The sequence below is a fragment of the Trachemys scripta genome, chromosome 5, assembly GCF_013100865.1.
Source record: "Trachemys scripta elegans isolate TJP31775 chromosome 5, CAS_Tse_1.0, whole genome shotgun sequence".
NCBI lineage: Eukaryota > Metazoa > Chordata > Testudines > Emydidae > Trachemys > Trachemys scripta.
Window position 1 is genome coordinate 131,533,474 of NC_048302.1, and position 26,349 is coordinate 131,559,822.

At 45.2% G+C, this 26,349-nt stretch overlaps 1 protein-coding gene across 2 annotated transcripts in view; it reads right to left on the bottom strand.

The window, feature by feature from the left end:
- Window positions 1–463: 463 nt before the first annotated feature.
- The window catches only part of SMOX (spermine oxidase), a 43,680-nt gene continuing 17,794 nt past the window's right edge, over window positions 464–26,349 (bottom strand). Inside the window, exons 4-7 of one of the 2 annotated variants that reach the window (XM_034771539.1) lie at window positions 17,444–17,617; window positions 14,833–15,532; window positions 4,019–4,179; window positions 464–942 (exon numbers count right to left, since the gene is read on the bottom strand). In XM_034771539.1, coding sequence (XP_034627430.1) covers window positions 805–942; window positions 4,019–4,179; window positions 14,833–15,532; window positions 17,444–17,617 — 1,173 coding nt within the window. In that variant the 3' untranslated portion in view covers window positions 464–804. The remainder of the gene's footprint in view (window positions 943–4,018; window positions 4,180–14,832; window positions 15,533–17,443; window positions 17,618–26,349) is intronic. The other variant, XM_034771540.1, reaches the window with a different exon arrangement.

The following is a 26,349-nucleotide window of genomic DNA, read 5'->3' on the forward strand; positions in this document are numbered from 1 at the left end:
GCTGGGGATATAGGCTAATACTGCTTTCACTCAGGCTGATAACCTGACCACTTTGCCCTGTGGATACAGGCTAAACCACTCAAGTACTCGAGGGCCTTCCCACAATTCCCCCCGGGTGCCCAGAAGGACAGACAAGTTCTCCCACAATTCACTGGGAAAAATCATAGAGCAGCTCACCTTATGGCAGCACAAAACCCCATGGGATATGCCCCCAGAAGTCCAATGGGAGTGCAACACCAGTGAAGACACAATAACTTGGGCAGGGCTTTGCAGCGTGACTGCTCACACCTGAGCTAGGCTAAGCCGTGCCCATCACCCAAGTTAATTCTGCAGTGAAGACACACCTTAAGAGAAAAGACCCCTCCTATTCAAAATCCCATGGCAGGGAACAGAAATCCATAAACTTTTTGGAAAGAGAAAAATAAGGTATTGAGCAGACGCTCCCAAACAAGTGCACAGGATGTACCACACCACTCAGATATTTTATTACAACATTTATTTTAGAAGAGAAGGCACTTACAAAACAGAAAAAAAATTTGAAGAGGCACTGAAAGTGCAATTAAAATGACACACACACACACACACACACACACACACACACACACAAAGTTTACCATACAGAAAGAGCACCCTCCTCTGTTAACAATACAGTAAAGGAAATAAGCTACAGGTGACTATGTTTTTAAACAGTTAGGGCTTTTTTATATAAAAAGATAAAAATTGTTCTACTATTAATTTAAAAAAACCTACACACAACTGTAAAAGGTATCACGAGTTAGTGGTTCTTCTCAAACATTAAGCCTTTCAGTTCCTGCATTGTAAGAGGTCTTGGTACATTTCAATGAGGTGAGCAGCCTCTCTCTGGCCGGAAAGCAAAGCACCATGGGTAGTGGAATAATACTTCCTATGAGTGGCCTCCCCCGAAAACATCACCTGCATAGGCTGGAGATAAGAAGAGAAAGTCAGTGGAAGTTACAGCGTTCCATCCATTACAGCTCCGGGAAAGAGCCAAACATTCTATTGCCCTTCTACACGCTCAAAATTAACACCCAAATTCTTGTGGGCATCAGGGGCGAAATTTCCAAAGGGATGTGCCACAGCTACATGCAAAACGTGGAGTTGTGAGTACCAAATATGTACTGGCTAGCGTGACTGTGTCGTACCATCCTCTGAGGGCATGGAGACACCAATGCAGCTGTCCTGGTGCAAATCATTTTTTAGCCGACTGCAGCACATCTACACTAGAGGAGGTTTGAAAGCTTTACCTTCTCTGCTGATTCAGTTTCTGCTTCTTTCATCCCGCACGATGCCATGTTCACTGTATTCTTTTTGAGGGTTAAGTTTAATTTTTCCCCAGTATGACAAGATACATCCCAAAGCCACCAGATTCCTGGACTAAGAGAACAGTGGCATCTCTCTCGATTTTATAGCGTCTCTCACCGCAGTATCTATGTGCTTGTTAAGGGGATCGCATACGAAAAAGCTCTGGTTCATCCAGAGATTTTATTAATTAAATTCCCCCACACGTGAGAGATATGAAAGGAGAAAAGGCTACATGGGCTTCGAAGTGGTGAATTCCACAGGAAGTAGAGATGTTCACAGAATTTAAATGATTTAAAATCTCAACTTCCCCTTTTAATAGGCACCTCTGCCCCTCATAATTATACAAAAAATGTATAGCCAAAAGAAGAGACAGGATCACAGAAGTCAGCTTGACAAGTCATCATCTCTCTAGGAAGGGGATCTAGACCAGACATGGGCAAACTCCAGCCCGCGGGACCATCCTGCCCGGCCCCTGAGCTCCCAGCCGGGGATCCCAGTCTCCGGCCCCTCCCCTGTTGTCCCCCCACCCCCACAGCCACGCCCCCATGCGGGCCATGCTCTGGCCCGCTGCTCCTGCTGGGCAGCGTGGGGAGCGCAGCTGGCTCTGGCTGGGTGTCGCGGCTGCAAGCTCCTGCTGCTGGTAAGGGGGCGGGGAGCGGGGGGGGTTGGGTAAGGGAGCGAGGGGTCCGGGGGGGGCAGTCAGGGAGGAGGGGGCGGTTGGATGGGGTGGAAGTTCTGCGGGGGCAGTCAGGGGATGGGAAACAGGGAGGGTTGGAAGTGGGAGGCCCGGGGGGCCTGTCAGGGGGTGGGGATGTGGATGAGGGTCGGGAGGGCAGTTAGGGGACAGGGAGCAAGGGGGTGGGATCCTGGGGGGCAGTTAGGGGCGGGGGATTCTGAGAGGGGGTGGTCAGGGGACAAGGAGCAGAGGGTGGTTGGATAGGGGGTGGGAGTCCCGGGGGGGCTGTCAGAGGGCAGGGGTGTGGATAGGTGTCAGGGCAGTCAGGGAAGAGGGGGGTTGGATAGGGGGCAGGGGTCCCAGGAGGGGGCGGTCAGGTGACAAGGAGCGGAGGGGGTTAGATGGGTCGGGGGTTCTGAGGGGGGCAGTAAGGGGGAGGGTCAGATAGGAGGCGGGGCCCAGGCTGTTTGGGGAGGCACAGCCTTCCCTACCCGGCCCTCCATACAGTTGTGCAACCCCGACATGGCCCTTGGGCCAAAAAGTTTGCCCACCCCTGGTCTAGACCCTCAGACAAAGCAAGTAGCCTGGGAAATTGCACAGACATAGTGGACACCTCACATGTCTTCTTAGCGCCACATTCAAAGAACTGGGACTGCCTGAGAAGAACATTTTATCACACAGACTTGAACTCCCAACGCATGAGCTTCACGACAAGGGGCAGGATCTCTTTAATGTACTAGCACAGCCACAGAAGGAGTTCTCAATACACTGCTCTGGCATATTCCGAATTAGCCCTCAGGATAAGTCAACTGAGGCCATGTTTAACACTCATTCAGAGATGCACAGATTCTAAGGCCGGACGGGACCACTGTGATCATCTAATCTGACCTCCTGTATACACGGGCCATGGAACTTCCCTAAAATAATTCCTAGAGCACAGCTTTCAGACAAACATCCTCTCCTCATTTAAAAATTACTGGTCTCCAATGGTTAATTACCCTCACTGTTAAAAATTTATACCTTACTTCCAGTCTGAATTTGTCTAGCTTCAATTTTCAGCCTTAGGATCATGTTACATCTTTCTCTATTAGACAGACGTGCCCTTTATTATTATTAATATTTGTTCTCCATGTAGATACTTACAGACTGTAATCAAGTCACCCCTTAACCTTCTCTTTGTTAAGCTAAATAGACTGAGTTCTTTGAGCCTCTCCCTATAAGGCATGATTTTGTTCTAATCCTTGAATCATTCTCGTGGCTTATTTCTGACCCCTCTCCAATTTATCCACATCCTTCTTGAATTGTGGGCACCAGAACTGGATACAGGATTCCAGCAGCGTTCACACTGAACCAAATACAGAGGTAAAATAACCTCTCTGCTCCTCCTCAAGATTCCCTTGTTTATGCATCCCAGGATCACATTAGCTCTTTTGGCCACAGCATCACACTGGGGAGCACATCGATCATGACCCCCAAATGTTTTTCAGAGTCACTGCTTCCCAGGAACACGACGAAAAAAGGGTTGTGTTTTAAAATGAGTAAATGATCGCTATTTAACACCCATCGTTTCAAACAGGACTTGGCATCTAGCATAGACAGAGAAAGTAGTGTTTAAAAACGCATCAGCCAATCATGACCAACCTGAGATTCTCTTTTACAGGTGCCTGCCCCGGCTGATGGGGAGCAAATGTCCGAAGGTCCCTCTCTGTGTTCAGTGCCCCCCATGCCACCCCCAAAAGCAGTAGTAAAAAGAACAGGCAGGTGAAGCAGGGAGGCAAAACCTCTCTGAATAAAATCAGCCCAAGAACAGGTTTAAAATATTTGAGGGCAGATTTCCAGTAGGTAAAAGAAACAAAGAACTGCAAGGAGAGGAGACTAGAGGCCCGCACAGATCAGTATAAATATTGTATCGAAAGTAGGCTACAAACCGTGGAATCTAGCGAGCTGGAAAAGAGCAAGTCCCCTTAATAAAGTCATAGCCAAACCATCTCTCTCTCCATCCCAGCGTTCAATACTTACAACCGTCTTGGAGCTTTCCGTATAAGGCAGTGGCTTGGCAAGCTTCTCCACATCAGCCCCGCTAGACCCAACCTGGGTGTAAGAATAGGATCCTCGGAAGTTGGGATTGCTGCCCCAGGAGGACCGCAGGATGCGGCGAGGTTTCGGAATGTTTGGATTCCCTGGGTCAAAACCAAAGGAGAAAACACAGTCCAGCGAAAAGCGGCTGCAACATCGGGGAGGCGACAACTGGGGAGCTCTGCAACCTGCCCGGGCAGTCAGTTATTTCTTCGCATTTTTAAAATACAACTATAAGGGCCTAACCATAGTGAGCCTGACAAATATGTAACAAGCCTAAAATAGTTCTCTTGAGGACAGGGGCTGGTTATTCCTCTGGTTACAGCTCACCCCTTGTATGCTTACAATGCTGTAAGAATATTAGGTGGGTGTACAACAGGAAGTTCCTCCACAGAAGCGTATGTTGTGGCATAGTGGTATTATTGAACTGATGACCAATGGGACTAAAGTATAGTACAGGCGGACAAATAAGCAAGACCTTTATTCTTGAACCTGCACAGTCAAGGAACATGTATGCAGCCATTTGTACGTTTTAGTAAAATTTCAAGGATAAAACAAAGGAATTAAAAATATGCTCTTCCAGGAAAATTAGGAGCAGGACCAGCAGTGGTTCCGGGCAATGACTTGGGTCTGATAAGTGTCTGAGCTGTGCAGAAATAGGAAGCCACATTTTAAGATATCAGATTTGTCAAGGAAATTGCTGTCACATTTTATTTTGAAAAGGTTGAGCATAAGCCCAAGAGAACATATGGCAAGTGCCGTAACACAATGCAAATACTGTTGTATTCTAAAGTCTTCTTACAGAGCACATTCCAAAGCACTTACACAAAAGTCACACAATGTATTGTACAGTGCCAATCCAAATAAGAGGAGGTGGTTAGAAATGAGCCTTTGTTGCCCTCACATTGTAAAGGGTGCATGTTCTCATTTTATATTGTCAAGGTGCCCAGAGGTCTTTAGGTGCAGGCGTCAATACATAACAGAACAATAATAAAAAGTTGATAACGCTGGGAACATGACGTTGCCCTTACCAGTACTGAATTTTAAATTGAGAATTAGACAAAAGCAGGGACAGAGATTAGAAAGAGATAATTCAGAGGCTGTTAGGGAGCATGCAAACATATTACAGAAGCCAGGGAGCTACTGAATTTGTGAAAGGAAGAGCGTTTGGGGTATCTCTAGCCTGAATGGCAGTTGTATAAAATCAGTGGGCTTAAAGCAATGACTCGGATACTCGTGTAAAAAACAACTTTGTGTTTCCTTTTTGAAGATCTCCAAAAGTACACCCTCATGAGTTAAGCTTCAGTCCTTCTGTGATTGAAGCAGCATCATTCCCATATCACTAATTGGAAACTGAAGCACAGAGAGAGAAAGTGACTTGCCCCTGGTCATACCGAAGTATCTGTGGCAGAGCCAGATGCAGCTCTGAGACCTCCTTACTGTCAGCCCTGTGCTTGTGCCCAGACCATCCTCCTCTTCACAGTACAGTGGAGGTGTAGGTAAACAGCAGTATCTATTATGCATTTGACTGTAGCATTCACGCCACTTTAAATATTAGAAACCTGTTACATTTGGGGTGAGAAATTGTGGGGAATGCTGGCCAAGAAACAGACTATCCCTCAACTTTGCAATAGAAATCCTATGGTGTCTTTAACTTCCACCTGGCCAGCCATGGCAGACTGATAGAGGGAGGCTCCATTTGAGGGGAAATAGACAAACTCTACAAGTTTGCAGTGCTCCCTTGTAGGGGAAGAAAGCCAATTAGAAATGCTACCTCCGCCTGGCAGGGAAGCAAAACTCAGCTGAAAATCTGTCAAGAAACTCATCTAACAGGATACTCTTTTATAGATAGCTGGATGTTCGGGCTGCTTCTGTTTGTCCACAGATCAGATAAATGCATTGAGTGGATGTGGAAACCCCTAAGAAAGGATCACAGCTGCGCTATTCAAATAGAGAGATGATGGTTGTGCAAAGACTTTGGCTATCATTAACAGAGGAGTGTGTGACCCTAGGACTTCTTGCTGCCAACTGGCAGGGGGATGCAGAAGGGTTAGAGGTGTACCCTGGGTGTGGTATTTACACACCACTCCGCTGAAGAGTATCACTTCAGCTCTCTACTGAAAGCCTGTGTCACACTGGTCATCCTAATCTTTGCAAAATGTATGAGTGGATACTATGTAAGGAGATGTGTATATATACTGCAAATTATGTTCTTAAATGCTTGGCTGACCATTGTGTATTGCGTGTTTTACAACAGGAGTCTGTTTGCATACTGAGTCATATGCTAACGAGGAGATTGCAGGAACTTCAGAAGAAATTAATTGGAAGAACGGCAGGGGGAGAAATCCGTTTACAGGTGAAAAGCAAAGGACTTGTCTGTTACATGGAGGGGTGCAGAGAGACACCCTGGCATCCTCCATCTGGGGAGACAAGCTGCCAGTGGGCTTGGGCTTACAAAAGGCAGGTGCTCAGCCATCCAGTTGAAAAACACTGTGAGAAGGACTTTAGGTGAGGAGGACAACTTGCTAGTTATGAGATTAAGCTCTAGAATGCGTGTTATGATTTGATTTGATTTGTAATCATTTCTTTCCATTAATCCTACTTGCTTCTTCTCCAATCACTGTTCCTTGTCAAATGAACATATTCCTGGTTGCACTATCAACATGTCTAAGTGCTGTGTGTTAAGTGGAGAGGTGACACTGATAGGCTGGTGCATACTGTTCCCTTGGGAGTAGTGGATCTGTGAATTCTGTGAGCTGGATACTCCAGCGGATGCTCAGAGAACTCAGGGACTGGCGTGTATCTATCACTAATCTGCAAAGGGACGACAGAACCTGGGTAGGCTGAGAGTGCCCATGCGTCCTGTGGCTGGCAGTGTCCAAGCATTGACTCCGAGTAGCCACAGACAAGGCTCCCTCATGCTCAGGCCAGGTGGTAGCGAGGTACTCCTGGGAAGCGTCACAGAGCGTACCCATTATTCCCCCACCAGGGTTCATATTTCTGAATCTGTGGAGGGGGAATCCATGGAACCCAAACCAGCCTCTCTTTATTCTGTTTTCATAGTACTAGTTCTGAGGCAAGGGTATGTGGATTTACAAGACACAAACCAGGGTATCATCGTTTTAGGGCCTGGTGAGGGATGAATGTGTGGTGCATGCACGTAGGTAAGGAACTCCCATTGAAATCGAGTGGAGTTTTGCCTGTGTGTTTTGCAGAGTCAGCCAGCTTGTAACTTGCTTAAGAGTGAGTAGGCAGAGCTGATTTACTTCCTTTAGATCAGTTCCTCCTAGAAATGGGTCTAGAGCTAACTTCCTCAGAAAGTTGGGTGGTGTTCTGATCTGGGGATTTAGGGCTCACTTTAGTCTATGGAAAGCCTCATTCATATCCGTGGGCTTTATATCAAGCCCTTTGTTTGGTCCATTGTAGAGTTAGGAGCCACCCACGAAATACAGATCAGGATCCAAGTGTTCCTGAAGACTGAGGGGTCACGCTTTTCAGCTGTGGCTTGGAATAACTTTTGGAACTCCATGCAGGTTGTCCACTATTGCAGGAAGTCCAGTCATGTTCAAACCCTAACCAAAAGTTAAACTGAAAAGCATGAGCACAGCTGAACGTTATTTTAGATTTTGCACTTGCAAACACTGTGAAAATGTGGAAGTCTAAAAGCTGAAGCATGTATGATGCAGAAAGAACAAAGCACATTTCACAGGGAGGTTGCAGATTTAATACAGCTTGCGTCAGCATTAGAAAAACGCAGCATGGCTGAGTGAGTGCCTTGGCCACAGACTCCCAGAAATCCAAATTCTCAACACTGAGAGCTTAGCCAACACAGTAATGGATACAAGGCCTCAGACTGTCTAGAGCATGGGCATAGTTGGGGGGCGGGGGAGGACGTTGGCCCCCCCAAACAAGGCCAGCCTTATAGGGAGGCGCTGTAGTCAGGGTGAAAGGCTCGGTGCATTTAACTTAATGCACCTAGCTGGGCCCCTGCCAGCAGCTCCTGACTTCCAGCTTTCTCCTCCTTGTCCCCCAGCAGCCCGGGGTACTGGCTGTTTAGTGGTCCTGGTGAGGCCCTCGCTGCCGCGTGTGTCTGTGCGGTGCAGCGGGAGCCCGACATGCCATGTCCCCTCGGCAGCAGCACCAGCCCCGGCAGGAAGGCGGCCACAGCAGCGCCAGGAGTCACCAGAAAATGGCGGCATCAAGTCCAGCGGCAGCAGCTGGTGCCAGAGTGGTCCTGGCTCCCCCGCTCAGGTCAGCACAGCAGACAGCATCAGCATCCAGGGCTCCCCGGCTAAGCTGGCCCACCCCACCCCCCAGCACCGGCAGCCCAGGTAGTGCGCAGCCCGTCGCAGTGCCCACCACTCCAGGAGGGGGAAGAGAACCAGCGAAAGGGGGGGCGAGAGGGAGAGAGAGAACATATCTCTCCCTCCCCCGACACACACACATGGCCCTATTGGCCTGGCTGGAGCTGCCTCCCACCCCAAATACAGCAGTCAAACTAGGCCTATGGGCTAGAGCCAGCCTGTTTTAATCAGATTTAGAGGACGCTACATTTTTCAGCTACCCAGTTGTGAATTACTGGAATTGTCAATGGTTCTCCGACCAGCAAAACCTAGAGGGCTTTCACAGCAAATATAGATAATCCACTACTCTCATTTACATGTGAAATTTAAGGTTCCAGAGGCAGATAATCTCCTCTCCTCCTCCTCCAAGAAGCATACCGAGAGTAAAACTATGCTGAGCCTAAAATAATAGAACATGGGCCTGATCCAACACCCACTGAAGTCAATAGGAAGAATCCTACTGACTTCAATGGGCACTGGACCAGACCCTGTAACTTAAATGTACAGCTGAAGAGCGGAGTCCTAGGGACTCCTGTATTCTGTTTATAAAGGAGCATGAGATAGCACTGCACTGTCCCTCAATGCCCATCCCTGTGTGGAAGCTACCCAGAGGTATAAAAATCAACAGCATTAATGACGGGGCCTGATGGAGCAGAGGGTTAGGGTTATTTCTAGATTGCTGGTGGCAAGTTCTGAGTTAGGTCACAAGTAGTCCTATTCCTTGCAACTGTAATAATCATTTGGACTTATAGAGCATTTTCCTCTGAGCATCTCAAAACACTGATTATGTCTCTCCAGTCTCTTGTGAGGCAGGGAAGTATTGCAGAGGGGTGCAGTCATTTTAAACAGACACAGAGCGGTTAAGGCCCAAATCTCCAGACTTGGGTGTCTGAAGCACCTGAAGAAGTGGTTTGACTGTGAAAAGGGTGAGCTTCAACAGTGGCTGAGGGAGGTCAGGCTGCTTAGTTAGCTATCCAAGTATGGGTTTGGAGCACCAAAATTCACCCAGCAAACACCAATGAAAAAACCGCCCCGTTATCCCAGAGAGGTTTGGAGGAACAGCTATGGGCATTGTGAAAAACTTTCCGGCAGATAAAAAGACTTGCTTGGGGGGAATGAATCAAACCATGAACATTTCACCGGCGGAACTGGACACAAAGCATAATGAAAGTGCTCCAAGAACCCTCTTTTCCCTGCAGTGATGAATGCCCGAGAGAGAGGAGATCAGTTTGGCTGTGGAGATCTGGCAAATGTAACCAGAGATTCTGACCCAGGATTAGATCACTACACAGCACGAAGATGGGTCACAGCTGGGATGGTTGAGGAACCTGATGGACACTGAGCAAGTGTTGGATCATGCGGAACAGCAACCGTAGTGGACACCGAAGATCCAATTTCAAACTATTTTCCCCTGAAAAGAGGAGTGAGAGGGAGGAGAGAGAGTTCGGTAACTAACTTTACTTGTAAGAGGGTAGATGCAAAGTAGGAGGGGGGGAGCTAAAGAATTTAGTTCCCACCGAATAAAATAATTTAGAAAAAGAAGCTCAACAGTTTTAAATAGGAGGAACAATGGCAATCAAGATGATTTATAAGATTTGGAAAGCATCATCGTGGAGCACTAAGACAACTTGATGTTAAGAAAAGAGCCTTCTCTTGTCTTTATGGAAGGTTGGAGCTGACCTGCTGTAATTAGTAAGAACAGTGATTTTGATTCAATTTATATGGATGTTTTTAAGGTACCACTGCACTCTTGTTTATAATCTCAGTGGAGGCTGGGATGGGAACAAGAGAAGAGTGGAGTGCAGTGAAGTTCAGGCTGGATTAACCTTGCAATTCGAAAGTCCCGAAGATGGAAAATTGAGCCTTGTAAGTATTTCCCCCCTAAACAGATGGAGGTGGGAAATAAATAATGAGTTGCTCAGACTTCACTGGGCCCCAAGCAGGACCCTTTGTCTTGCTTGTGCTTAAGGCAGTTCTGGCTGCAGATGGAGTCGAAGAGGAGAAGGAGGAAGTGGTGATGATAGTTGGTGTTGGTCCTACTTTGAGCAGGGGATTGGACTATATGACCTTGTGGATGGGGTGAAGCTGTGGATGTGGTATACCTAGACTTTAGTAAGGCATTTGACACGGTCTCATATGATATTCTTATCGATAAACTAGGCAAATACAATTTAGATGGGGCTACTATAAGGTGGGTGCATAACTGGCTGGATAACCGTACTCAGAGAGTTGTTATTAATGGTTCCGATCCTGCTGGAAAGGCATAACAAATGGGGTCTGTTTTGGGACCAGCTCTGTTCAATATCTTCATTAATGACTTAGATATTGGCATAGAAAGTACGCTTATTAAGTTTGCAGATGATACCAAACTGGGAGGGATTGCAACTGCTTTGGAGGACAGGGTCATAATTCAAAATGATCTGGACAAATTGGAGAAATGGTCTGAGGTAAACAGGATGAAGTTTAACAAAGACAAATGCAAAGTGCTCCACTTAGGAAGGAAAAATCAGTTTCACACATACAGAATAGGAAGAGACTGTCTAGGAAGGAGTACAGCAGAAAGGGATGTAGGGGTTATAGTGAACCACAAACTAAATATGAGTCAACAGTGTGATGTTGTTGCAAAAAAAAGCAAACGTGATTCTGGGATGTATTAACAGGTGTGTTGTGAGCAAGACACGAGAAGTCATTCTTCCGCTCTACTCTGCTCTGGTTAGGCCTCAGCTGGAGTATTGTGTCCAGTTCTGGGCACCGCATTTCAAGAAAGATGTGGAGAAATTGGAGAGGGTCCAGAGAAGAGCAACAAGAATGATTAAAGGTCTAGAGAACATGACCTATGAAGGAAGGCTGAAAGAATTGGGTTTGTTTAGTTTGGAAAAGAGAATACTGAGAGGGAACATGATAGCAGTTTTCAGGTATCTAAAAGGGTGTCATAAGGAGGAGGGAGAAAACTTGTTCACCTTAGCCTCCAAGGACAGAACAAGAAGCAATGGGCTTAAACTGCAGCAAGGGAGGTTTAGGTTGGACATTAGGAAAAAGTTCCTGTCAGGGTGGTTAAACACTGGAATAAATTGCCTAGGGAGGTTGTGGAATCTCCTTGTCTGGAGATATTTAAGAGTAGGTTAGATAAATGTCTATCAGGGATGGTCTAGACAGTATTTGGTCCTGCCATGCGGGAAGGGGACTGGACTCGATGACCTCTTGAGGTCCCTTCCAGTCCTAGAATCTATGAATCTATAAACCTCCTGAGGTCTCTTCCAACCCTAATCGTCTATGATTCTATAACACCCCGATTCAGGGAGGCAATGTAGCTTTAAATCCCTATTTAATAGCATAGTATTTTCCAGTACCACACACTGTTTTTAATGCTGTGCATGGTGAGAAATGTTTCTTGCCATGTGAACTTTCAGACTGCTGAACAAAAGGTCATAGATTTCTCTTAAAGTTAAAGTTGCCACAGGAATTTAATCTACTGCCAGAAATGGCTCTGAGGTATCCTGGTGGCTAAACCAGCAACAAATCACTGGCCAAGAGAACGTGCTACAGTACTTGCAAAATAAAGCAACTAAGTCATCAGTTAACTTCTGCCCTGTTATTGTCAGTAACAAGTCCCACTTATTATTAGAGTTAAGAGTTATTGATTTACATTGGTGTGGGTAGCAAGATTTAGGTCCCAATTCAACCCCTATTGATTTCAATGGGCACTGGAGGTGAAGCTCGATGACTGGAGGGATAAGTATTGACAGAGGAAGTCTAGGCCAATATTTATCTTGAGGAATAATAAATCCTGACCATCAGTAAAATTGCAAGTCAAAATCTGTATTGTTAAATATATTCTGAATGTCTCCACCTGAAGTGTTGGAGAAGGTCTCTAGCCAGGGATTTAAAAAGAAAAAAGAGTAATGGCTGTCCTTTTCCGCTAAAACGTCTATTAAGTGAATGGTGAGAAGGTACTCCATGATGTACAAAACTAAAGAGAAGACATGGGGTGAAATCCTAGTCTGAAGGAAGTCCATGGCAAAACTCCTCTTGACTTCAATGAGGCCAGGATTTCACCCCTGGTCTCTACCCCAGGAGTTTAGACTCTGCGTCTACATGTACAAGTGAGGCTACATCCACAAGAAGCTATTATTTGCCTCTTGAATGGAAGCAACTAATTAGCAAGTACTCATCAGCATAGCTGATCCAAATAACATTGCTGAAGATCTGAATATGGTTCATAGCCAACAAACAGGTAAGGGAACTTTGCTAACTTGTCATCTTTCTTCAGCTAAGCTGTAAACCATGATTGGCTGGTATGCACAGCAGAAACCTGACTGTTCATACCATGTGAAAACACAAACTATGTTCAAATGTCTGGGGGTCAATAGAACAGGGAGACATGATGGAAGTTAATCAAAAACTAAGGTTTGGATCGCATGGGATGGATGTGTGGATACGAATATGTTAATAATAAGAGAGAAGTTTCTGGAAGCATAGAAGGATTTCTCATCTTTGATAGCACCTCTTTTTTAAAAAAAATTATAATTCAGTATGGAGTAGTCCCTAAAACTGAAAATCCTTGGACCAAGACTGTACAATGCTCTGTTCTACATTTCTGCAAAGTATTTTTCATAGCTTCCAAGACTAGAAGGGACCACTGTGATAATCCAGTCTGACCTCGTGTATAACGAGGCCATAGAATGTCCCGCAGATAATTTCTAGAGCAGAGCTTTTAGAAAAACATCCAATCTTGATTTAAAAATTGCCAGTGGTGGAGAATCCACCACAACCCTTGGTAAATTGTGCCAGTGGTTAATTACCCTCACTGCTAAAAATTGACACCTCATTTCCCCTCTGACGTTGCCCACCTTCATCTTCTAGTCACTGGATCACGTTATACCTTTGTTTGCTAGACTGAAGAGCCCATTATCAAATATTTTTCCCCATGTAGGTACTTATAGACTGTAATCAAGACATCCCTTAACCTTCTCTCTGTTAACCTAAACAGGTTGAGCTCCCTGAGTCTATCACTGCAAGGCATGTTTTCTAATCCTTTAATCTTTTGCGTGGCTCTTCTCTGAAACCTCTCCAATTTATCAACATTATTGCTGAATTGTGGACACGAGAACTGGACACCATATTCCAGCAGTGATCGCATCAGTGCCAAATACAGGTAAAATAACCTCTCTACTCGAGATTCCCCTGTTTATACATCCCAGGATCACATTAGCCCTTTAGACCACAGCATCACCCAAGGAGTCCAAGTTCAGCTGATTATCCAACCATGGCCCCCAAATCTTTTTCAGAGTCACTGCTTCCTGGAATAGAATCCCCCATGGGGGATTGTATGGGAAAGTATGGCCTGCATTCTTTGTACCTAGATGCATATGTTTGCATGCAACTGTATTAAAATACATATTGTTTGGTTGTGCCCAGCTCACCAAGCATCCACATCGCTCTATATAACAATGAGCTGAGTTCTTCATTATTTACCAGTCCCGAATTTTTGTGCCATCTGCAAACTTTATCAGTGTTGATTTTATGTTTCCTTCCAGGTCACTGATAAAAATATTAAATGGCGTCAGGCCAAGAACTAATCCCTGGGCATCCCCACTAGAAACACACTGACTCAGGGATGATTTGCATATTTATACAGCACCTTTCCTCTGAGTATCTCACCGAGCTTTGCAGCATGAATGGGCTACACCTCACAAACATACCCCTTCCCTCAGCTAAGCTAGACAGGTAATGCAGAACTGACAAATAGGCTTGCTACAGCCTGAATTTTTAAAAGGTCACTCATTTGGGGTGCCTTCATTTTTGGGTGCTCCCTGATTTTCACTGCTGTAAACTATTGAGAGCTAACATTGAACAGAAGTGTGCTCAGGGCCTCTGAAAAAGTGAGGCCCGGGGTGGCTCATTTTTGAAAATTTAGTCCTATGTGACTTACACATGCAGTGAGTGGGAGTCAGAGACAGACTCCAAATGTCAGATTCTCAGCTGGTTTCAACTGGTGTAACTCCATGGTCTTTCATGGAGCTATGCTGATTTACACCAGCTGAGGATCTGGCCCTGGGAATCCGGACTGTCAGTGCATCGCTGTAACTGTTAAAGCTGATAAAATGATAGTGGAGATTTTTTAAAAAAGCATTTGGAGTCTGACTGCACTCAACCCACCATTTGATGTAGTGTGCTCCAGTTCTTCATCATCATCTCTATATAAATGAGTCTCAAAACACACACAAGCCTTTAGAGCAGTGGCACTTAGATAAGTACATAGAGTGCATCTCTGCAGCAGGTGCTTCTAAAGCATTTGCACATCCTTTCAAAAGGAACAAAAGGCCAAGGAGCTATTGACTACTTCACTGCATTTCCTTCCTCTCGGTCCCCCCTTTCTTCTCCACCAACAAAAGGAACGAGAGCATTGCTGACCTGTAAATTTACGCAGCATCTCAGTGCACGTTTCTGCCACAGTTTCATCGTCGTACTTCTCCATGATCAAAGCCTCCTCCCCGCAGATCCAGCCACTCAGCACATAGCCATACCGCTCCGGTGGGTATAGGACATCAAAGCTGCAGATCTTCTTGTACCACAACTCCTCAGGGTAAGTCAAACTCTCACTCTCTGCCTCATCCTCCCAGACGAACTGGATGCTGTTGCATTCAGGACTCCAGAAGGGCTCTTCAAACTCCAGGAAGATTTTGTCGGTGGTGCTAATGCCCAGTTTCTGAATGGCCATCACCTTCTCCTCAGGCAGGCCAGGGTGGAACAGGCTCTCATGGTACTTCTTCAGGACCCCCAGCGATACGGTCACGATGACGTGGTCGGCGAGGATGAACTCACAGTCCTCACACTCCACAAAGACATGGTAGCCCTGGTCCTCCTCGGGGCGGTCACTGTTGTGGTCGGCCACACGCTCAATCTCCTTGCTGACCGACTGGTTCCAGTGGATGCACTTGACTGGCTTGCGGAGCTGGATGACCGACTCTGGAATGGAATGGGCCAGGATCTCCACAATCTTGATAAAGCCACAAGGAATGACGTGATGGGCCCCAGGGATTTCAGTCCATTCTCCGAATTCACTGAGCGAGACCTCGTCCATGCTATGGGAGCTACTCTCACAGCTCTCCACCTAGCGAAAGCAACACAAAACCAAGTTTCCAAAGAGCTACCCACCTCACCACGGTACAGACAGAATAGTGCAAGTTAACGGCAGAGACAGGAATAGAACCCAGGAGTCCCGAGTCCCAGTCCCTTGCACTAGGCCACACTGACATTTACCGATATAGCACCTGAAAGCCAAAGAGCTAGACAAAACAGATCACTTGTTATACTGCTTACCAACTTTCTCTCTCTCTCTCTAAGGACCAATTGAGTGTGTTCTGCTATAGTACTCTGATGCCCCTTCTGCATGATGTTGGACCAAGGCCCTGGCCACTTTTGATCACGTACAAATCCCATTGAACTTTTCTGCTAGAGAAGGGGTGGAGCGCTGAGCATGGATCAGCTCTGAGGTGCTGCTCAAACAGAGGCTGGTGCCATGCTTATTTAAACACTTTTTCCACTACCCAACGTTGACAGAGATTCACATTCCGTATGGCGACATTAGAAGAACCAAAGGGTTTCAAAGCCACCCCCTCAGAGGCAGATCTCAGCACGCCATGAACATTAACATTCAACTAGCTAATGATCTGCAGCTGAGAGGTCCTTGATGGACTTTAAAGTCTCTGCTCTTCTCCTTTCCCTGGTTATAGGACAATCTACAGTCTGGGGCTAGCGCATCGGTGGTAGTTGTATAGGTTGTTCTGGCTATGGTAGAAAAGCTTTATCAAATCTAAATAAATAAAAGCAAGTTATTACAATGATTCAGCACCAAAATTACAGAAGGAATCTTGGGGAGGCAAAATGCAACTATCCAGATTAGAATTTGGCCAAGACACCAGAGTTACCTTTTCTTACCAGAAAGGCCCTACGTTCTTTAATGACCACGAGTGACTATTACTCATTCAATAATGACTCAGAGGGAAGAGTGTCACAGCAGCTGTCAGACTCCCTTTGTGACCTTCGGTCTCTCTTTGCCTCAGTTTCCCATAGGTAAACTGTGGATACGTATACTTACCTACTGCGCCAGAGTGTTGTGCGTGTGGCTCCCCTGCCTTCCTTCATAAGCCTTTAATTCACATGACAATTTCAAAGCACAAACTGCCCAATTATGATTAACATTTATTCTGTCAGGTTTCAGAGTAGCAGCCGTGTTAGTCTGTATCCGCACAAAGAACAGGAGTACTTGTGGCACCTTAGAGACTAACACATTTATTTGAGCATAAGCTTTCGTGGAATACAGCCCACTTCTTCAGATGCATAGTGTTGACTGCTTGGTGCTGCACAAGTCCCATCCTCAAGATAAGATACAGAGAAGGCAGGATCTACTTGGCAAGTAGCATGGAGGCACTAATGAATACAGTTTACCTTTGATTTGATTCTCTCTCCCCTTTCAAATGAATGTTAAGATGCTTTGGGATTTTTTTTGGGGGGGGTGGGGGGAGATGCTGGCTGGGATAATTTAGTTGGGGATTGGTCCTGCTTTGAGCAAGGGGTTGAACTAGATGACCTTCTATGATTTATTTTGCAGGGATTGCCCCAACAGCTTTGTATTATCAGAGTTAATTTTCCTGGTTTCCGAGCTCTGGAGAAAGGCAAAAGGGGATAAATGACGCTCTGCCTGCAGCACATGGTCCATGGTATGGGGCAAAAAGGTAGCATTCATAAATGGAGCTGGCAGTATGCTGTCTTTGGCTGGTAAGTGGCAGGATAGCGGATTGAATGTTATAACACCACACAGAGGAATTTAACTGAACTGATGAGACATCTCATAACTTGCCAGCCCATTGTGGAGATGTCCAGCTTATGAGGAAAATTTAATAGATGAACTAGAAATATCCCAGCTGCAAAGACGACCAATGTAAGTAATTCCCGAGTGATAGGACATAACTCTTAGCCAGCTTTCTAATGTCCCATGATTGAACTGCCTTTTTAAACATACCTTAAGATATTGCTGGATCATGGCTAGTTTTAGCCTCCTGGTGGTCTCCGAGTCATCTGGATCGGCTTTGATGCGTTTGCGCACCACATCCCGTGTGAAGACGCCCACACTATTCTGGCTCTCAGCATTGACTGGTTTACCACGTTGAAAGAACTCCTGAGTCAGGTTATAGACCTGCCAGAGACAGGACAGAAAGAGGGAGAGAATCACTCGCAGCAAGTAGCTCGAGTGTGCAGAATCCAAGCCCCGAGCGGTGTGCGCACTCCTCTTCACCCAGGATCGGTAAGCCCAGGCCACCCCACTGTGTTGCCAAAGGGCGTTAGGAATTTATTTGATCACATGTTGCCCTTCACAAGATGTACCAAGAGTACAAGGAGTAATGGTCTCAAGTTGCAGTGGGGGAGGTTTAGGTTGGATATTAGGACAAACTTTTTCACTAGTAGGGTGGTGAAGCACTGGAATGGGTGACCTAGGGAGGTGGTGGAATCGCCTTCCTTAGAGGTTTTTAAGGTCAGGCTTGACAAAACCCTGGCTGGGATGATTTAGTTGGGGATTAGTCCTGCTATGAGCAAGGGGTTGGACTAGATGACTCCTGAGGTCCCTTCCAACCCTGATATTCTAGGATTCTATCCACAGCTCTGCCAGTCAGCAGAGGATAGGAAATCAGAGGGTCAAAGACAAATTGGAAGAACTCTGACCTGCCTAAAATGTTCTGTGGTAGCTATTTAGGAACACACTATGTCTGTCGGTCCTCCCAAAATATGGGCGTTTCACCATTACCTTCCACTGGAGGAAGGGACAGTGTTTCTTGTGCAATCATGGCACTCTCAAGGGGCTAAATCCTGCTACTCCAGCTACAGTACCAATATTGTTACTGTCTGTGGCCCAGTTGCCCTCTAATGGTGGCAGACCAGGGAGCACCTATATCTGAATACTACTTCTGTACAGGCAGGGTTGAAGTTTGGGTTTTTGTTAGGGTGAGAATGGAGTTGGAGAATGTTTGGTTTGAGGGATTGGCTTCTTTTGTAGGGTGAGTGACTGGGTTTGCTATTTCTGATTTTGTGTTTCTCAGACTGTCACAACCTGGCCCTGTCACATGCTTTGGACAGATACCCGTCTGCTGTGAGTGGATCCATCAACTCAGTCCCACACCCTTCTAAGCCTCCTGGGTCTGGACAGTGTCTGGCCACTGTACCTAGCTATGGGTCTCTCAGGTACAGACCCCATGTCTGACACTCTCCTTAGGCAGTGGGATCCCACAGTTCAACAGCCTAGACCCTGGAACCAGCGCCACGGTCCTCCAGGGCCCCCACGTTATCTGCAGAATCCACCTGGTCAAGGAAGGTCTGATGCACACACGCACACTTTACTCTTAAAAAACACAAGAATTACAAATCTATCGTTTTCCATAAACTCCATAAATACAATTCCCCCTCAATGTCCTCACGACCCTTGAGAGTCCTGGCATTGGGCTCAGTCCTTTCGGCCAGGCAGCCTGACCTTCCTTGGCCTGACTATCCTTGCTTCTGGCAGGAGAATGGCTTCCTTTGTATACAGAGCATTCCAGTTTTAAAGACAGCCTCTGACACCTTTCTTGCCCCTGCTAGGGAATTCCAGGTTCGAACACCCCCTCTTCGCCAAGCTTCTAGGCAGAGAGTTGTCCAAAATCAATGGCACTGCTCATAGCAAACCCATTGTTCCACGAGTGTATAAGCCATTCAGTGCTGATGGCCTTTAATTACGCTGTCACAGCTTCCCAGACACAGCCTATCCTCTATGGTGTCAAGTTCCTGCTACAAACGAACATTCAAAGCCACGCTATAGGTTACATTCAAAATGGTGGTTGAAATACAACATGACATTCACAAAACAAAAATGGAATCCATAGGTTGACCATTACATATCCCCCAAATTCTAACAGATTGTATTCTTACGTTATTTATCCAGGAGTCCAATATTCTGGAACAGGGGCTCTTATGTTGAAATCAATATATACAAGTGTGAATGATTCACAAGTAAGAAGGCTGCTCGTCTGATTTTAAACCACAGTCCCCCTTTTTGGGTGGCTTGTCCCCCATCCCGTACTGAGACCAAACTGCACATGGTTTTGTCTGGGGAACACCATTCTAAAGAGCATGCTGCCCCACCCCTGCCAGCATGACTGGGGCGGCACCCTCCTCAAAATGAGGTCCCCCATGCAGCATGACCTTGTGTGCACATGCCAGCAGGGGCGGCCCCCTCCCCATTCCCAGAAGTACTGGAATGTCTGGTATTCTGGGAATGTGGGAGTGGCCACCCTATACACAAGTGACCGCTCGTATACGGTCATGAAGCACCCAAGCGTTCCCAGTTGAGATTGCTCAACTGGCTGAATCTTCCACCATTTCATACATTCAGAGACTCCAAGGACAGAAGGGACCATTCTGATCATCCAGGCTAACCTTCTGTATAACACAGAACTCCCCCCCAATAATTCCTAACGCAGAGCTTTTAGAAACACATCCAATCTTGATTTTAAAATTGCCGGTGATGGGGAATCCTCCACAACCCTTGGTAAATTGTTCCAGTGCTTAATTGCCCTCACTGTTAAAAATTTACAATTTATTTACAATCTAAATTTCTCTAGCTTCAACTTCTAGCCATTGGATTGTGTTACACTTTTCTCTGCTAGACTGAAGAGCCATTATTAAATATTTCTTCCCCAGGTAGGTACTGTAATCAAGTCACCCCTTAACCCTTTTTGTTGTTGTTGTTAAGCTAAATAGATTGATCTCCTTGTGGCTATCACTATAAGGCAGGTTTTCTAATCCTCTAATCATTCTCATGGCTCTTCTCTGAACCCTCTCCGATGTATCAACATCCTTCTTGAACTGTGGGCACCAGAACTGGACACAGGATTCCAGGACTGGTCGCACCAGTGCCAAATACAGAGGTGAAATAACTTCTCTATTCCTACTCAAAATTCCCATTTATGCATCCAAGGGCTGCATTAGCCCTTTTGGCCACTATATTTCACCGTTCAGCATGTCCCATGTTCAGATGATTATCCACCACAACCCCCAAATCTCTGTCAGAGTCACAGTTTCCCCGGATAAAATCCCCCATCCTGTAAGAACAACTTACATTCTTTATTTCTAGACGCTTGTCTCCAGCTTACCAAGCAATCCACATTGCTCTATAATAATGACTCAAGTTCTTCATTATTTACCAATCCCCAAATTTTTGTGTCATCTGCAAACTTTCTCAGTAATGTTTAACATAAAAACTTTATGTTTTCTTCCAGGTCACTGATAAAAATGTTAAATAGCGTAGGGCCAAGAACCGATCTCTGCAGGACCCCCCCAGAAATACACCCGTCTGACGATGATTCCCTATTTATAGTTACATTTTGAGACCTATCAATTAGCCAGCTTTTACTCCTTTTAACGTGTTCCATGTCAATTTTATAAATTTCTAATTTTTTAATCAAAATGCCATGCAGTACCAAGTCAAATGCATTACAGGAATCTAAGTACATTACTTCAGCACTATCACCTTTATCGACCAACCTTGTAATCTCATCAAAAGAGATCAAGTTAGAATTCTTTTTTTTTTTTTTTTTGGAGAAGGTGTTTCATATAACAAGATGACCCAACAACTTGTGTCATTGTTACTGTTGGTGAGGAGGAAGTGGTTATTAAAACACAACCATCACCACCAACCACTTGTGCCCCTCTGGAATAATCAAGTCTTTTGTTTGCATGATTCCAAGAACTGCTCAACTGTGAGTAATGGTACTTCATATTAAATGAAAAACTTACCAGAACAAAGACAGGCAGGAAAGCCCTTAAAGATAAATCACAGACGTACAACCAATCCCAGGAATAACTTATTTGTCTAGAATCTGTGCCACCTTCTTATTTATCTAGCACCACAGGGAAGCATAGTGCTTTATAAGCGGAGAGACAAGATCTCAGGTTGGAGAGTTTTTCCCATCGAAGGTATTTGGATTAAAACTACTGACCTCTCTGATAGAACTGGATAGTCATGGTTTCAACATACCAATGTTGAGGAGTAATTATGGAAAATGGTTTAAACTAATTGTCCCCTGCACCTTCCATATAGCTGCAATTCCCAGCCAGAAGAGAGGTAGGAGGATCCTGGCATGTCCATCCCTGTGGCTTGTAGTAAGAAGCTGCAGGGGCCATAGAGGCCACATGCTTTCTCCCACCCACCACAGCTGGTCCCCGTGTTCTATCCCAGTCCCTCGGTGCACTACAAAGGCCTGGCTGCCAGTGGGCAGCGTGAGGGACAAAACACAAGACAGCAGTTGCAGAGGGAGAGAAAGGATCAGTTGGCCTCAAAACTCAGAGGTCTGCTGTCACGTGGTCAGACTTGTAGACAACTGACTTTTGGAGTTTTCAGGCACCAGGGGATTCAGCATCTACCTGGCTAAGGAAGGACAGACATTTGCCATGTATTTTCCTTGAGACCCTCGCAGTTGTTAATGCAGTAGTTGCTGTTTGGCTGTTTCCAGGCACAGGATGACTCACCTGAAACTGTACTTCGAGCTATTTGTGCAGTCATTCGGCTGCTAAAAACATCTGAGAAAAAAACCGATGAGTCTGGCAAAATGGCAATCGGTATTGGGGACTATGGCATCAAATTGACCTTTTAGTTCTCAGGACAAAAAGTCGGGGGGAGGGGGTTGAGTGTTTCCTTTTTGCCTCTGTGTACTGCCCCCCTGTTGTGACTGTAATTTGGGGGGGTTGCTTTGAAGTTTTATTTAATAAACATGAACAGAGAGAAAAGAGACAGGAAGTAAATTGGGGTGAGAGAGAGAAAAAATGAAGGAGCAGTACCAGAAAAACCAAAACATAGAAAAAGAAATGATGAGACGGGACGACACATAGAAGAAAATAAGGAAACTGGTAGAAAACAGAAAAAGAGAAGGATACTGATTGAGGCAACAGAGCTGTCCCAAAGCATAGGGATTTCAAAACAAGAGAGGTTGGGAGTCCTTAGCAGTGGAGGGGGGGAAATGGTCTCTCTTTCCCCCGCCCCCACATCAGAAGTATTGTGGAATTTCAGCAGTCGGCAGTTCATGGGCCTACACTATGGCACAGATTTCTGAGGTCTAACCACTTCCAACAAGTACTGCTAAAAGCTGCCGCAGACCTTGCCTCAGCATAATGCAGGTCAGCTTTCATAAGCTGATTGCAGACTATAAGCAGATAACACATTCACAAGACAAGCAAAGCTGTATTAAAATCCAGTTACCACTTGGCCCAGAGACTAAATTAGCCATAGGCATGTTTTCATTGTCCATTGTAGTATTCACTGGGCACCAGAGGAAAGAAGAAAAACACACATTTCTCCCTCAGGGGGGAAAACACCAAACGAGTTTTTTTCCCCTAAGTATGTGATCCAACTGGTCAGACAACAGGAAAATATCATCGTCTGTATTTATTATGGTAGCACCAAGGAGCCCCAGTCACGGGCCTGCACTGCTAAATGATTTTGTGAATGGCAGCTCGTTCAGCAGCAATGTGCAAAGAAGCAAGATTGGAAATGCCAAGAGAATCTTACAACAAAGTCTCTCTTAATAATGTACCAAGTGTTGACTGAGTTTAAGATTGAACACACTTCCTAAATCTGCTTGTGGAAAGGGATATTTATGCTTCTAATGATGGAAAGAATATGCGTGCACACACACATAAACAAAAAAACGGAAGTGTATCCTTTATATATACATACATACAGCAAAAGCTGTTGTAAGTGACCATACAAAGGTCAAACCAAGACTGTGCGGTTAATGAGAATTTCTAATAAAGGGGAGACAGAACTGTATTCATCCATTTGGAGATACTTTGAGGCTGTTTCTTGAGAGAAAAACCTGAAAAAAACTATAACATCAACAAGTGTACAAGACTCCATTTAAAGTTACTGGGAAATGGCATTTTTGAAATACGAGACATAGAAAAACACCTAATTTTATTTTTTTCCTACAACATAGCTATCAAAGCATACCCAAAAGACTCCAAACAAGGTTTATTTCAAAGAGCTTGGCAAGATGAAATGCCCAGGAGCGTGTACAAGATTCTACTGATTTTCTTTCCATTTAGAAAGCACATGTGCGCAGGATCTGACCGCACCAGGCCAATTAGCAAAAATTCCAAAGCCAAATATTAATGTCATCTTACCCCTTCCACCAAGGGACAGCTCTAAATACAAACAGTAACACACCAGCAAACAGGACAGAGTGAAGAACTGGCCAAACTCTTCTCTGAGGCTGGGAAGAACAAATGGGTCCTGTTGCGTGCCCCAAATCAGCAAATCTGGGTTATTTCAGTCTAGAATCAGAAGGGCGTTCCAGAGCCTTGCGCCCTGCCAACAGCCCCTTCTCTATTAGAATGAGAGATAGGGCACCAGCATCTCCACTCATCGCAACTGTGGCTGCATACCACAGGGAAAGAGGCAGTCTCTCCAGGAGGCCAGATGTTGAAAAGCAAATTTTAAAAGTTATTCAGTGCTGAATTAGGAAGGCCAGGATGGCACATCTCAATCTGTGCAGTTTCCTAAGGATTGTCGGAACTCACCTCAAGCACTCTTTCTAACTCAGTTTTCAAACGAAGGGCTTGATTTATACCCCTGTCTCCTGGCAGTCTTACGCTAGTGTAACCCCAGTACAAACCAGGCCCTCGGTATCTAGTGGGCCAGGCCAATGGTAGCGTGATAGACTACGAGGCAGGGGAAAACAGCTTAGTTCTGAGCTGGCATAAAGCCCAGCAGAGGGTGGGAGCCTCAGGGGAAGAGAACTTAATCATTCTCCAGCTACCTCTTTAAACCCACCAACCATGCACCACACAGGGGAACGCTGACTGACTCTGAGGCCATTAACTATAGTAACCAGAAAAAGGGTCATTGAGGTGGGGCCGATTGTGCTATGTTTTCAGTGCACAAGGTAGGCGTGTTTTGAAACTGAAGATGGAGCTCTTAGGCACTATGGTACTTACATTATTATTGTTAAGAATGTAAAACCCTACAGAGACAAGGCCCTTGAGGTAGCTAATCAAGGTCAACACTATACTACCCCCTCACACAGGGTTTACCTCGCCTAGTTCCATCAAGGTGGAAACTACCTGTGCCTTGTCTCCTCCAGAATTTTACATCAATGTAAAACACACCTTTCCCAGCAATGAAGACCACATCCTGGGAGACTAATGAAGTTAAAAGGGCTAAAAGTGGGTGTGATACTGAGTCAGAAAGGGTTAAGCAACTTGCAGGCTAAATGACCCAAATTCTACCTTTAAAGACATAATAGGAAAGTATGTAAATGATAATTAGGGATATTCCTTATAAATAGCTAGCAAAGCCAAGTTAGATAGACGAGAGCTTTGAAATGTAGACTTGTATTGTTAAAGAATTGGGAAAAGATAGTGATTGTACTAGTCTATGTTTACCTATATCTTGTTAGATGTTAACAATGTAACCAGACGGCTCCTGTCTATTACTATGTTTCATTGATTCAAAGATCAAAAAGGGAATATTAACGTTTAGATGAACTGTGAATGTGGTAATATCACAGTCTTCATTTCTCTTTGAAGTATGTAATAAACTACTTGTGAATGGAACAGGAGTACTTGTGGCACCTTAAAGACTAACAAATTTATATGAGCATGAGCTTTCGTGGGCTACAGCCCACTTCTTCGGATGCAAATGGTGGGAGATGGGCAGTTGCCTAATGCTGATCCATGTAGCTAATGATCAGTGATGCTGAGGAAATAGGAGTTCTACTTCAAAGCCACAGTGCTTCACCTATTATTCACCTGCTGTCAAGAGGCTTCAAGAGAATTATAAAAGGAACTCTTGGGCCCTGATCCTGTTATCTCAGATCTGCTTCAGCTTCCTCAGGGGACGTTTGAGTCCCAAGACTGAGGTCCCCAGCTCCAGTCAGGATCACCCAGATATTGGACATTGGGCTATAACCTATGGAATTGATTCTGAAAGAACCTTTTGCAACTCTAAAACTCACCATCTCTATTATGAAACTGACCTAAGAACTCTATTCATATCTGTATGTATAACGATCTTTTAACCTATACTCTTTTCTTTTTAAATAAATCTTAGTTTAGTTAATAAGAATTGGCTGCGTAAGATCTGAAATATTCATTGACCTGGTGGGCGATGTGTCCGATCTTTTGGGATTGGTAGAACTTTTTATATGATGAATAAGATTTTCAGTAATCCTCGTCATATTTGATTTGGCTGTCTGGGTGGGAGCCCAAGGCTGAATTGTTTTAAGGGAACTGTGTTTTGGGCTTCTGGGTAACCAGTAAAGTGTTGTAGAAGCCGCTTTGTTGCTGGCTTGGTAAATCTAAGTATTAGAACAGCCACCAGTTTTGGGAATCATCTTCCCCATTCTTTGCAGTTTGCCCTGATTAAGCAATCTCAGTGTGGCCCCCCGGGACCCCGATCACAGAGCGGGATTCTCTGGGCTCAGAAAGTGGCTTGGAGATCACCCTGTGAGGGAAAGGTATGTCAGGACCCTGGAGAGGACTGTGAGGGAAAGCTAAATATGTCACGTGCATCCAGTTTTCAGATTCGCCTTATTTGCCACTGATTTAGTGTAGTGGTTGTTTGCTCAGAGTGGTTTTAGGAATGTTGTAAAATGCCCCAACATACAATTCCACCAACTAATAAAGAGGAGATTCAAACTGAAGCAGGACGAATGCCCACTTTTCATTTCCCCTCCCCTTTAATTATAAACATGGCACAAGAACCTGAAAATCATCCAAAGCAGTAAAACCATAAGGAACCAACACAACCAAAAATATAAAAGCTAGAAGTAATGCAACATGCTAACTCAGTCTGTGTGTAAAGAGACACACGTTCTCGTCTGTGCATTATGCAAGAGTAAAGTTCAC